An 11,005-nucleotide genomic window follows, 5' to 3' on the forward strand; every position below is an offset into this window, starting at 1 on the left:
GTCACTTGTTGATGTCTGAGAGCATACAGTTGTGATAATGAATATATGATTTTAAAATAATTCAAAATAACTAAAATGCAGCGCAAAGCTACATAATTGCACACCTGCGGTATGCCCTCCGTAGATATTAAACTCTATTTGGAATCGTAGCGTTATAAGTACCACAGTTAATCATTCAGTCACCTGCAAGGATGACTGGACTAGTTAAGTAATCCTGCACCTATAAATAAATAAAATATGGTATTAAAAAGACCGTTTTGTAAACATAAATTATATTTCACGTATTCTCTATTCGTTATTCGCTGGTGAGACTGAAAGCCTTTATGAGTGACTTACTAATTTTATTAAAAGAAAGAAAAAAGATATGTCTTTAGTCGTCTACACAACGCGAACATTTCCTGCGACAAAAAACATCAATTCTAAAATAATAATTCTAGTACACGTACCCATAAACTCTTGTGTCAGACCGTATTGATTGATAGCAGTCTTAAATATTGTAATATATATATATGTATATTGCACATTCAAGATGGAAATATAAGCACATATAATAATAATAAAATAATACGGAACATTTAAAAGTGTTCAACTTAATTTTGTTTATTTGTTTCTCCTTTTAGACTTCAAGTGTTGATTCTCCATTCACGACGTACAGGTCCTTATTGATATCGTAGAAGCTCGTTGCCTGGTTACAGTCTACGTTGTACCACCAATCACACACCCGGTATTGTTGATTGAACCTCGTCTCGTTGGGACACAGGAAACTATATTTATAGCCGCTTGATGTGCACCAGTGCCAAACCTGTTATTACAGAGGGCGTTTTAATACTTGACTCGACAAACTTTAATTGTAATAAAAGGTTTATCTTCAAGAATACCAGCATTGTTAGATGATTTTCTTCCTCTTGCGTAATACGTGCTTTAACTTAGTTATGCGATAAAACATGTGACAACTTCTTAAAAAACAAAACATTATTAAACACTAAATTTCAATGAGTTGAAAAAATCAACATAATAGTGACTGTAAAATTTAGTAACGGTTTCCTGTCGTTTTTAACGTTTATTTGAACATTTTTTTTCTTAGAAGTAACTTTAGCTTGAATTATTAGTTGCACACCTGTTTACGAATTATAATGCTAAATTTCTGAATTCGATTCCTCACGGATAGCCCAGCGCGAGGCTTAAACGCTAAGAATTATTAGTAGAAAAACGTTTCACTTGTCAACTCTAAGAGTGCAAATATGAAAATGCGTCTACCTTTTCAACTTTCTAAACCTCAGGCTGGTCCAAGTAAAACAAGTATTTAACACTTGGTGAGGTGTTTACATGTATATAGGCGAGATGTAACTCTTATCTTATTCCTGGTGTTTGTTTATTAAATATAAAGGTGCATAATGGACTATCTGTACTGTGACCAAAGCAGGGATTAAACCAAAAGCTTAGTATCGTTGACCCTTAGTGCTTGTTTGCTTGTTTATTAAATATAAAACTGCATAAGGGGTCGGTCATCTGTGCTGCAACCACGCAGGGATAAAACCGAAACTTTAACTTAGGCTTAACGTTGACTTGTTGATGGTATTAAAAAAAAAAAAAAAGTGTTATATTCAATGAAAAACAAAATTATTAGACGTTTACATATTCAGTGTGTTCTAAATTTAAAATATCTCAAAATGATAGAACGTAATGACTGGGTCTACTAATACAGACTGCTTCACAGGCATTTTTTTTTTTTTCATTTTTCTGAGGTGATATTGAACCAGACTAGTTTTTGTACGCAAATATATATTTTTTAACTTATTTCTATTACCGAAGAAATAAGAAAGACTCGATTCTATATTATTAAAGCATTAAAAGATTATTTTTTTCATCTAAAGATCACGTTTATATGTAAAGCATAGAATGTAAATAACCCATTATGGTAATTTGGTGTCACCAATTTACTTTCCTATAACTAGTGAACGTAGAAATATATAAAACTTTTCCATTTGTTATTCCTATCATAGGAATATGTGATAAGCCTGTAAAACAAAGTCTTGGGGAAAATATATAATGCTCAGTTTCACTTGATTAATTTACTATTTGGAGCAATTGCATATGACAGTCAGCAATTTCTCAATGACAAGTAAGTGGTAAGGTTATCCACTTAACAGGAATTGCTCCTAGTTTAGCTGGTTAAGATTTGGAGAATTTTCTTTTTCTTATTTTTTTTAACTTTCTCTGTCATTTCTGGATTCTCTTTCTTTCGTTGAAAATCGAGAGATTCTGGACACTCTCCGTAGCTCTGTCACTAGAGAATAAAATCGTTTGGATTCTAGACTCTTTTAATCTGTCACTGAAGTGAAAACGTGTTTGGATTCCAAACTCTTTCTTGTCGTTTGAAAGTAAAAGCATTAAGTTTCTGGACTCATTCGCTCTGTCGTTAATGATGGATCTAAAAGGTTTGGCTCAAGAAGCTGCCCCAGATCTTATTTGTTTAATAAGCAATCGAGTATTTTTAGAGTTCCCATTTTCGGTGTCAAAAAGTTTATTACAGATTTTTCAGTAATTTTATTCCAAAAATCTCCAATACATTCGATTTGGTTCAGTATCATGTACATCAAGCTTGGTGTCCAGATTAGTCAAATTAGCCTAGTTTATTTACAGTCAGTCCTACTTAACCCTACAGAGGTTTGAACAAAGATTATTTAATCTAATTCGCCAAACTAGTTTGTTTCCTGTCTCTCAGACTTGGTCTCACTCAACACATTCCATCCACCGATCTTCCTATTACATGTAATGGTTCACCAGTGTATTAAATATTCCACAGCACGGAATCCTCTTTCTCTTTTCTTCATCAACAAAAAACGATATCCAAAGGTGAAGTCTATGGCAGGTCTTACAAGGAGAAGCTGTCGCTAATTAAAGGGTTGGCTTTGAAGCGAAAAGTCACGAACGTGACGTAAATAAAATAAAAAGAAATCTGGTGAGGAATAATTTTCTGTAAGCATTAAGATGAAGATTTTAACGGTGTGATTATCATGAGGGTTTTGTCCACATAACATGTTTTTAGTTATTATCTTGTAATAGTACTTCCTCGTCGTGTTGAAATATTTAGCACTTTTATCTTAAATTAACATGTAACAAGCAAGAATAATGGTTCTACTGGTTGTTGCCAAGCAACTACTCAAGGTAAAAATGCTATTTTTCAAGGAAAACACGATTTGAATTAATGTAAGGATTCTGCATGTTATCCATAAGGCAACATTGATGGAGTTCGTATAAAGAACATGTATCGTATTCAAAGAACAACATAAGTGGATTTAACGTAAAGACTGTGTGTACTTTCCATAAGATAATGTAAATAGAACTAATGTGAATAATATATATATGTTATCTACATGGCAACGAAGGTGGAGTTGATATGAAGAATATGCAGAACGTGTTATTCAGTATGATTTCCTAAAACACTGCAATATAAAGCAATTGATTATTTTTGTTTGTTTTTTAAATTCGCGCATAGGTACACAAAGGATATCTGCGCTAGCCGACCCTAATTTAGCAGTGTAAAACTAGAGGGAAGGCAGTTAGTCATCATAACCCACCACCAATTCTTGGGTTACTCTTTTATCAACGAGTAATGGGATTAAACGTCACATTATAACGCCCCCACGGCTGAAAGAGTGAGCATGTTTGGTGTAACCTGCGACCCTGGGATTACGAGTCGAGTGCTTTAACTACCGATTAGGCTGGGCCTAGAGCAAGTGAATCGATACTAGTAACGTGTCTTAAACAAAAGAAAACAAATTAGAAACGTTATTTATATTATGAAGTATTTCCGCACAAAGATGCATTCGAGATGTTTTACAACATTACTTAATACCTTTTACAGCGTAACTTATGTTCACATTCAAATAAAAAATTTTAAAAAACTTTCGCGATTTAATAACTCTTCTTTTAAACCAAAGATGTCCAATACATCAAAACAGAAAACGCCTGATCAGCCGTGTTTGTAGAAAAGCTTTCGAAAAAAAAAAACACTCAGTGATATGCAACTTCTTTTTGGAAGTTTATTAGTTTGTATTCTTTACATAAAAGTTCGTGTTCTCTCGCCTGTAAATCTAATCTTGTAACTGCCACTTCCTGGGAACTTCGTGTTTTTATGTAGTTAACCTCGTTAAGTTTCCGGTAATTGTAATAAAGGTAAAATAAATCATGGCCTACAGAAGACGTTCCACGACTTATAATGATTGTCCTACTTGTGAGGCTTAACAATGTCACTGATGTCTTTGTCCCGTGATAATTATATTCGACTAAAAATAGGTAATTTATTTAACAGAATAAAAACTTTAAAGTAATATTTTGGTGCAATATTTATTCTATAAAAATTAAGCACTTAATTTAATTTATACCTCAGTGATAAATAAATATATATTACCTCTTTCACTACACTGCAATACATTCGTGCATGTACACTCAAGAGTAGAAACAACAATGAATAACGTACTTATGTCTTAAAACATTAAATTTAGAGAATTTTAATCAAAAAAGAACGTAGGAGGTTAAAAAGAAAAACTCACTCGTATGTTTAAGTTATTTTCTAAGAAACATACAGATATTGTTTGTTGCGAAAATGAGTAAGAATTGGACAATTAATTTTAATCTATGGAGAAACAAAGAAGTTTTAAAATAAATAAATGAGTTAATGATTACCTGACAGTCTGTTTGAGGGTCAGCATAGTAACCTGAGATACGATCTTCACAAGAGAATGTTAGATCTCGTGGAATACTATTGAATCTTGGGAAGTCTTGGTCTGTTGTTTGCCTTTTGACGATCTGGTGTTGTCTTAAATAGCTACTCTGAGATATAGAAGAGGTTAATGTATCCGAATATACTAAACAGTAAAATAGGAACTGATCATGGCGCTTGTAATAAATATTTTCATAAAGAGTAACAAAATTAGTGAAGTGGCAAAGGACTAACAGAAATAACAAAATATTCATAGCAGTAATGTTAAAAATGAAATGTTCATAAAATAACATTTTTAAAGCCTATATACTTCGAATTATTATCTCAAATAAGTTTTACCTTCCTAAAAATAAAACGCAAATTTTTAAACAGTGATTAAACTGGGGAAGTTTTCACAGAAAAAAGTTTAGTATAATGAAGAACAGTTAATTGTTACAAAGAAACGGTGAAGATGAGTCATAAATGCCAACAAGTTCTCTTTGTTAAAACAATATTAATTATCAACAGATGTTCGAACATAGAAATGTACAATAATTCACTCTAGGGAGGTTTGTCCTTGTAAGTATCGTTTTGCTTTCTTTCTTTTTATCTAATTCGGAATGTTGTTTTTTTATGTTTGTTTTTAAAATATTTAAACCCAGTGTCTTTACATTCGAAGCAAAAAGTAGTTTTGTACTTTCTGTAAAAATAACAAAAATATAAAATAATTCAAGTATCTTGCGTAATAAGATTATTAAACATACATTCATATTTGTTAAGACAAAATGTTTTAGAAACACTGCGCTATTTAAAATCAGAGGCTACGTTGGTGAATGATTTTAAAACACTTAATTAACATCCTTCTTGTTTTTCTTCATTTCTAAGATTTTTTTTTTTTTTTTTGCTTACCAGAGGATTTAATAGATAGATTGAACTTCTTTTAAAACTATAATGCTAACTGAAAAATCCTTAGAGTTATCTGTACATAACGGACCCTAATTTGAAAGTGATGGCTTAAATGATAAAGCAACTTTTCAGGAAAAACTCTTAGACTATTCTTGTCTGACCGAATAACGGAGTTTTTCTGTCATTCCTATAACACAACAACGGCCTTAAGGGCGCTGAACACGTTTCTTGCTTTCTCTATTTTTGGCAAACATACACAGCAGGTAGCGAACCTTGAATCCTCGAAGTCATACTCCGGGTATGCTAACCATCAGGCCACGTTCAGTCCGAGACAAAATGTTTGCTATCTAGTCTTCAGTAGACGTTAAATGACCATTTCAATAAAATAATCATTTATCGTCTTCTTAATAATTAATAAGATATGTCATAAACTTTAGATGCTGTAGGAAAGCTAATAGAAACACGAGGTCCAACAGCTTTCAGTATTTCTGTAAATCATAGTAACTAACAGCTGATATTAAATATAAAGACATATCACGAGAACCGAGAAGTGTAGTTTTAATTTACATCGGCTGTTATCTACGACTCTCTTATTGCTACGAAATCAAATACACTTTTTTCTTTCTTTCTTTAGGTGACCATTATTGATTTTGAAAGTGAGAAGAAAAACTGTACTCCACTAGAACACTCAAAATGAAGGGCAGCACAAATTGTAAATTGTTCACCGGTCCATTCACTCTTTAAAATACATGATAAAATTAGTTTGCTCTTTGGTTGCTCTATATCAGACCATTAACAGAACACATCTCATGGGCATTTGACGTTTCAAAGGGGAAAACAAAACAACTAAATATTTAAGATTATTCTTTTTGTTAACAATTAAGTTTAGCAACACAGGCCTACGACGGTTTTATAACCTTAAACTTTGTAGGTGTTCTGGAGTACGCTGGATCTGAAAATGATGACGCATTTTTCTCTATCACGGACAGATTTTTCACAAAACGTTATAATGTAGTACATAAGAGAAAGACTACAAAAGTATTTTCGAAGATGTAGATTTCACAAAAAATCAGGAAAAATGAGGATATGTATTTATTGGATGTCAATGTTCTTCAGTTTGTTTGTAATTGTTTGGCAAACATAATAAGAAAAAAAATAATAATTTGATCTAAGTACTATGTTTTTTCTTCACAATTTTTAAACAAAAAATGCGATAGAAAAAGAAATTAATATTATTTTCGAAATTTCCGTAGTTTAATTATGAAAAAATCTGTTATTTAAAACAAAACAACTTTCATGAAGTTTAAACAAACAAAACTTACTCGAAATGACGCCGACCACACCGGGTTGATGTAAAGAGGAAGTGACGTCAGCAGAAAAACGAAAAGAACTGAGTTCTTGCCCATCTCTTTGCCAATGTCTTCTGATATCTTATCAATTTTAAGATAATTCAACATTACATTTATTCTGCGTATTTAAGGAGTAAACTAGAAAAATTCTGAAAACTCCTAATTCACTAAAGCAATATTTACAAGAAAAAAAATTTAGGTAAATATGATGGTTATTTGAAAAGTGTGTCTAGTATTAGTGCAGCAGAAAGAAGGCATTGTTTGCAAATTATAACTGATTCTAGCGCTCTCTACCCATTTAACATCTTTATTTTAAAATCTCAAAACTTATTGTTTACTTTTCATTTATTCAGATCGTCTACAATCTGCATAAGATGTAACGGGATTACTCTTAAGGTAAGCAAGTATTTGTTTCTCGGGTAAATGTTTTAAACAAAATAAGATTATTGTTCGAAAAATGACATGTGTAAAGATATATATCTATCCAACACAGGGTGACAAGAAAAGTCCTACTCTTATTGCGCAGATAGCCCTCGTGTAGCTTTGCGTGAAATTCAAAACAATCAACCCGCTATTTGCCCCTTTTGTGTCGGTTACACTTGAATGCAGCACCAACAATATTTAGGTTTTGGTTTTGTGCTGTTACTTTGCGCCAATTTTGCTTTTCATACCCGAAATGTAACTATCGTAACCTACAATTTAGCATTTTATTTTGTGCCAAAAAACCTCGGGCTTGTAATGTCACAGTGGGTTCTAATAGATCAAAGCCTGCACAAAATACGGCAAAATGAACATGAAACATTAATATAAACTATAAAAATATGCAATATTTTATGTCACATGCTTCACTTCTAGCCGAATGTCAATAAACGTGAAATGGCACGTGTTGATAATTTGGCTCAAAGCCAAGGTGATTTATAATCTTGGCGAAAAACACAATGATGATGATATCTAACTTATTTTGTCTGTTTGTTTTGTTTTTTGAATTTCGCACAAAGCTACTCAAGGGTTATCTGTGCTAGCTGTCCCTAATTTAGCAGTGTAAGACTAGAGGGAAGGCAGCTAGTTATCACCACCCACCGCCAACTCTTGGGCTACTCTTTTACCAACGAATAGTGGGATTGACCGTATCATTATAACGCCCCCACGGCTGGGAGGGTGAGCATGTTTGGCGCGACGGGGATGCGAACCCGCGACCCTCAGATTACGAGTCGCACGCCTTAACACGCTCGGCCATGTTGGGCCTAACTTATTTTGTCATGAATTTATTTCACCAATGTTGCTTTCGCGTTGTCACATTAAACCCAAGTATTTCTTTCATCGCTTGGAAAAGTATAAATTCCTTAGTACCACAGGAAACTTAAGAAATGTTGATAAAAATAAGATATATATATACAAGATATTCCATATTAACCATTATTTTTTTAAATCGTCTATTAAGTCAAGATTGTAATTTATTTTGGATTATTACTTAGCCCTGTTTAACAATAGAAGAGGGCAAATGGCTCGCATGTTCCCAAACAATGAACCGTACAATCCAATATTCTTAACCTAATTACTCACACATTTCATACGACCTGAAATACAAAGAAATGTTATTTGCATCAACCTACTAAACATTCATTTGAACACGAAATATAAATTTAAAATAAAGAAAAATCACATAAAACTGTCAAAAACGTTTTCTCATACATTGATTAACATAAAATATGATAATGAAGACTTCGAACTGTCTTTTAAAAAAAATGTTTTAGTTTCCTGCCTTCTTCGAGGGTGTAGTTATAGATAGCTGTGTTCTTAGTTATTTAGAGTACAAACAAAACAAGTCCTCTCCAGTTAGCTTCGCTTCTTGTTTGTGGGTATTTGGATATGTTGGAAATTTTGATACCCAGGAGGGTCAGGTGCACAAGACCTTTTCTTCCATCCCTAGCTCTCATGTCAACTACTATGTTGTAGTTGTTCTGCTTTAGGACCAGAGTTACCCACAGTACTCTGGCCCTTTTTAAGGCAATGTCCATATATTGTATTGAGTTGTCCTTTTTTTTCATTCACTTATTTTTTATGTTTTTCATTTTAAATCTATTTATATATATATATATATATTATAATAATTATAAACTATGAATATTATACTAATTCTAAACGTCTAGTGCATGGTGGTCAGCTTGATTTATATTTCTCAAATATATATTCATTGGAGAGAGGTACTTAGGACTATGCTCATCATGTATGTAGATCACATAATAAATCATTTTTATGCCATTTTTTATTAAAATGATTTAGTGCATTATGCAAGAGTCTATCGGATACTGTCTCTAAGTTTGCATACTTGTGCATAAATGAGGATAAAGTACTGCGGGGTACTTTATAAGCTGAAGTTATGATTGAATTTTGTAGTTTGTGTAGTTGTTTTATGTTTAACCAAACTGGATATTCTCTCCAGTGGCATGGCTTGTTTGTTTATTTTGAATTTCGCGCAAAGCTACACGAGGGCTATCTACGCTAGCCGTCCCTAATATAGCAGTGTAAGACAAGAGGGAAGGCAACTAGTCATCACCACCAACTCCCAACTCTTGGACTACTCTTTTATCAACGAATGGGATTGACCATCACATTCATATCATGAATGGTGTGACGGGGATTCAAACCCGCGATCCTTAGAATACGAGTCGAATGCCTTAACCACCTGGCTATGCCGGGCCGTGGTACAGCGCTATGTGTGTTGACTTCCAACGCTAGAAACTGGGTTTTGATAATCGTGATGGGAAAAGCACAGATAGCCCATTGTGTAGCTTTATGCTTAACTACAAACAAATAAAACATGGGGGGGTTACTGGTTTGTTGTTTGATTTTAAAACCAAAGCTGTGCAAATGAATTATTTGCGCTGTGCCCACTTCGGGTATCAAATCCAGAATTTTAGCTTTTAAGCTTTACGAGCAGTAAAGCTTACCAGTGAGCCATCAGGAGGTTCAAGAGATACAAAGATCTCCAACAAACTACATTTCAATGTCATATCAACTGTTACTTTCCTGTCCAGAATTATAGACCGATCTATTACATTTGTAATGATATTTGTTTCGTTCATTAATATTAGTAATATTTTAACACAAAACGCTTGAAATGTGGAATACTGCTAACACGGGTATATTTAGGCAGAAACTAAAAGCATATTGTTATAACTTCTTGTGATAAAATATGAGCACTTGTAGAATCTACATTAAAAGTTGAACCTAAGTCTTCCCTACAGCGTACAGTCAATTCTTTATACTGTTGTTAGAGTAAATAAAAAAATTCCGTGTATCCTATTAAGGATAGGAAGCCGATCTGTAAGATAAGTCTTAATGATAAGTAGTGAATGTTTTTTCTCCACTCATTCAGAGAACAAAAATAAACGAGTCAGAAAACAAATAATTGAGTAAAGGACAGAGAATTCTTGATATATTTCATTCATTTCGGTTTAAAATATAGGTAGACGTCGTGTTGTTGTAAGTGACAGCAAAAAGAAACAAGAAGTCAAAGTTTAAAGAATAAAGAATCCAAATTCATGCGTATCATACCTGACTCTAACTTGTTCCCTGTGTACGTTTTGGTATCTCAGTTTATTTTGAGTGGCGCAATTGAACTCAGCCTTGGTGTTTATATACCAACGATTAAGCACCTTCTATTTCACTACGTCACAATGGGTACTGTGTCGAGGAATAATGTTTATTACTACAGCAGTAGTTAAGCACGCTAGAACATTGTTATCTTCCCTCTAGTGCCATTTCTGATGACTAATTAGAACAAAAGAATGGGTGGGAGTGAGCAGACTATAGTCAGATTGGGGAGCTGAATCCCATTAATGCATGATGCCCTACTTCATATTTAGTAAACCCTATTCTTATTTAACTCTTCGTCGTTTTAGGTTATACCATTAAAGTTTTTCGTCGGTCACAGGACAATGAGCTCATTGAATTGGGTATTTTGAAAACTTTTGTTTGACTTGAATTTAGTAAGAGAGAGAGGAAAAGACAGGAAAAAAAAAACGTTATTATTTTTCTAAAT

General features: G+C 33.2%; 1 protein-coding gene across 1 annotated transcript; it reads right to left on the reverse strand.

Moving 5' to 3' along the window:
- Positions 1-320: 320 nt before the first annotated feature.
- On the reverse strand, positions 321-10,556 carry LOC143224953 (U-scoloptoxin(01)-Cw1a-like). Its single transcript, XM_076453484.1, has 4 exons — positions 10,519-10,556; positions 6,934-7,078; positions 4,690-4,836; positions 321-802 (listed from the first exon to the last, which is right to left on the reverse strand). Exons 2-4 carry the CDS (start codon positions 7,066-7,068, stop codon positions 617-619), a joined length of 468 nt encoding a protein of 155 aa, XP_076309599.1. The 5' UTR covers positions 7,069-7,078; positions 10,519-10,556; the 3' UTR covers positions 321-616.
- Between the last annotated feature and the right edge of the window lie 449 nt (positions 10,557-11,005).

The sequence above is a fragment of the Tachypleus tridentatus genome, chromosome 9, assembly GCF_004210375.1.
Source record: "Tachypleus tridentatus isolate NWPU-2018 chromosome 9, ASM421037v1, whole genome shotgun sequence".
In the NCBI taxonomy this organism is placed as follows: domain Eukaryota; kingdom Metazoa; phylum Arthropoda; class Merostomata; order Xiphosura; family Limulidae; genus Tachypleus; species Tachypleus tridentatus.

Bases quoted from the DNA above. Each gene is read 5' to 3' on its own strand.
- LOC143224953 (XM_076453484.1), bottom strand. From the start codon at position 7,068: ATGTTGAATTATCTTAAAATTGATAAGATATCAGAAGACATTGGCAAA. The intron at 4,837-6,933 runs GTAAGTTTTGTT...TCTATATCTCAG, and splicing joins TGTGGTCGGCGTCATTTCGA to AGTAGCTATTTAAGACAACA. The intron at 803-4,689 runs GTAATCATTAAC...CTGTAATAACAG, and splicing joins ACCCTCAAACAGACTGTCAG to GTTTGGCACTGGTGCACATC.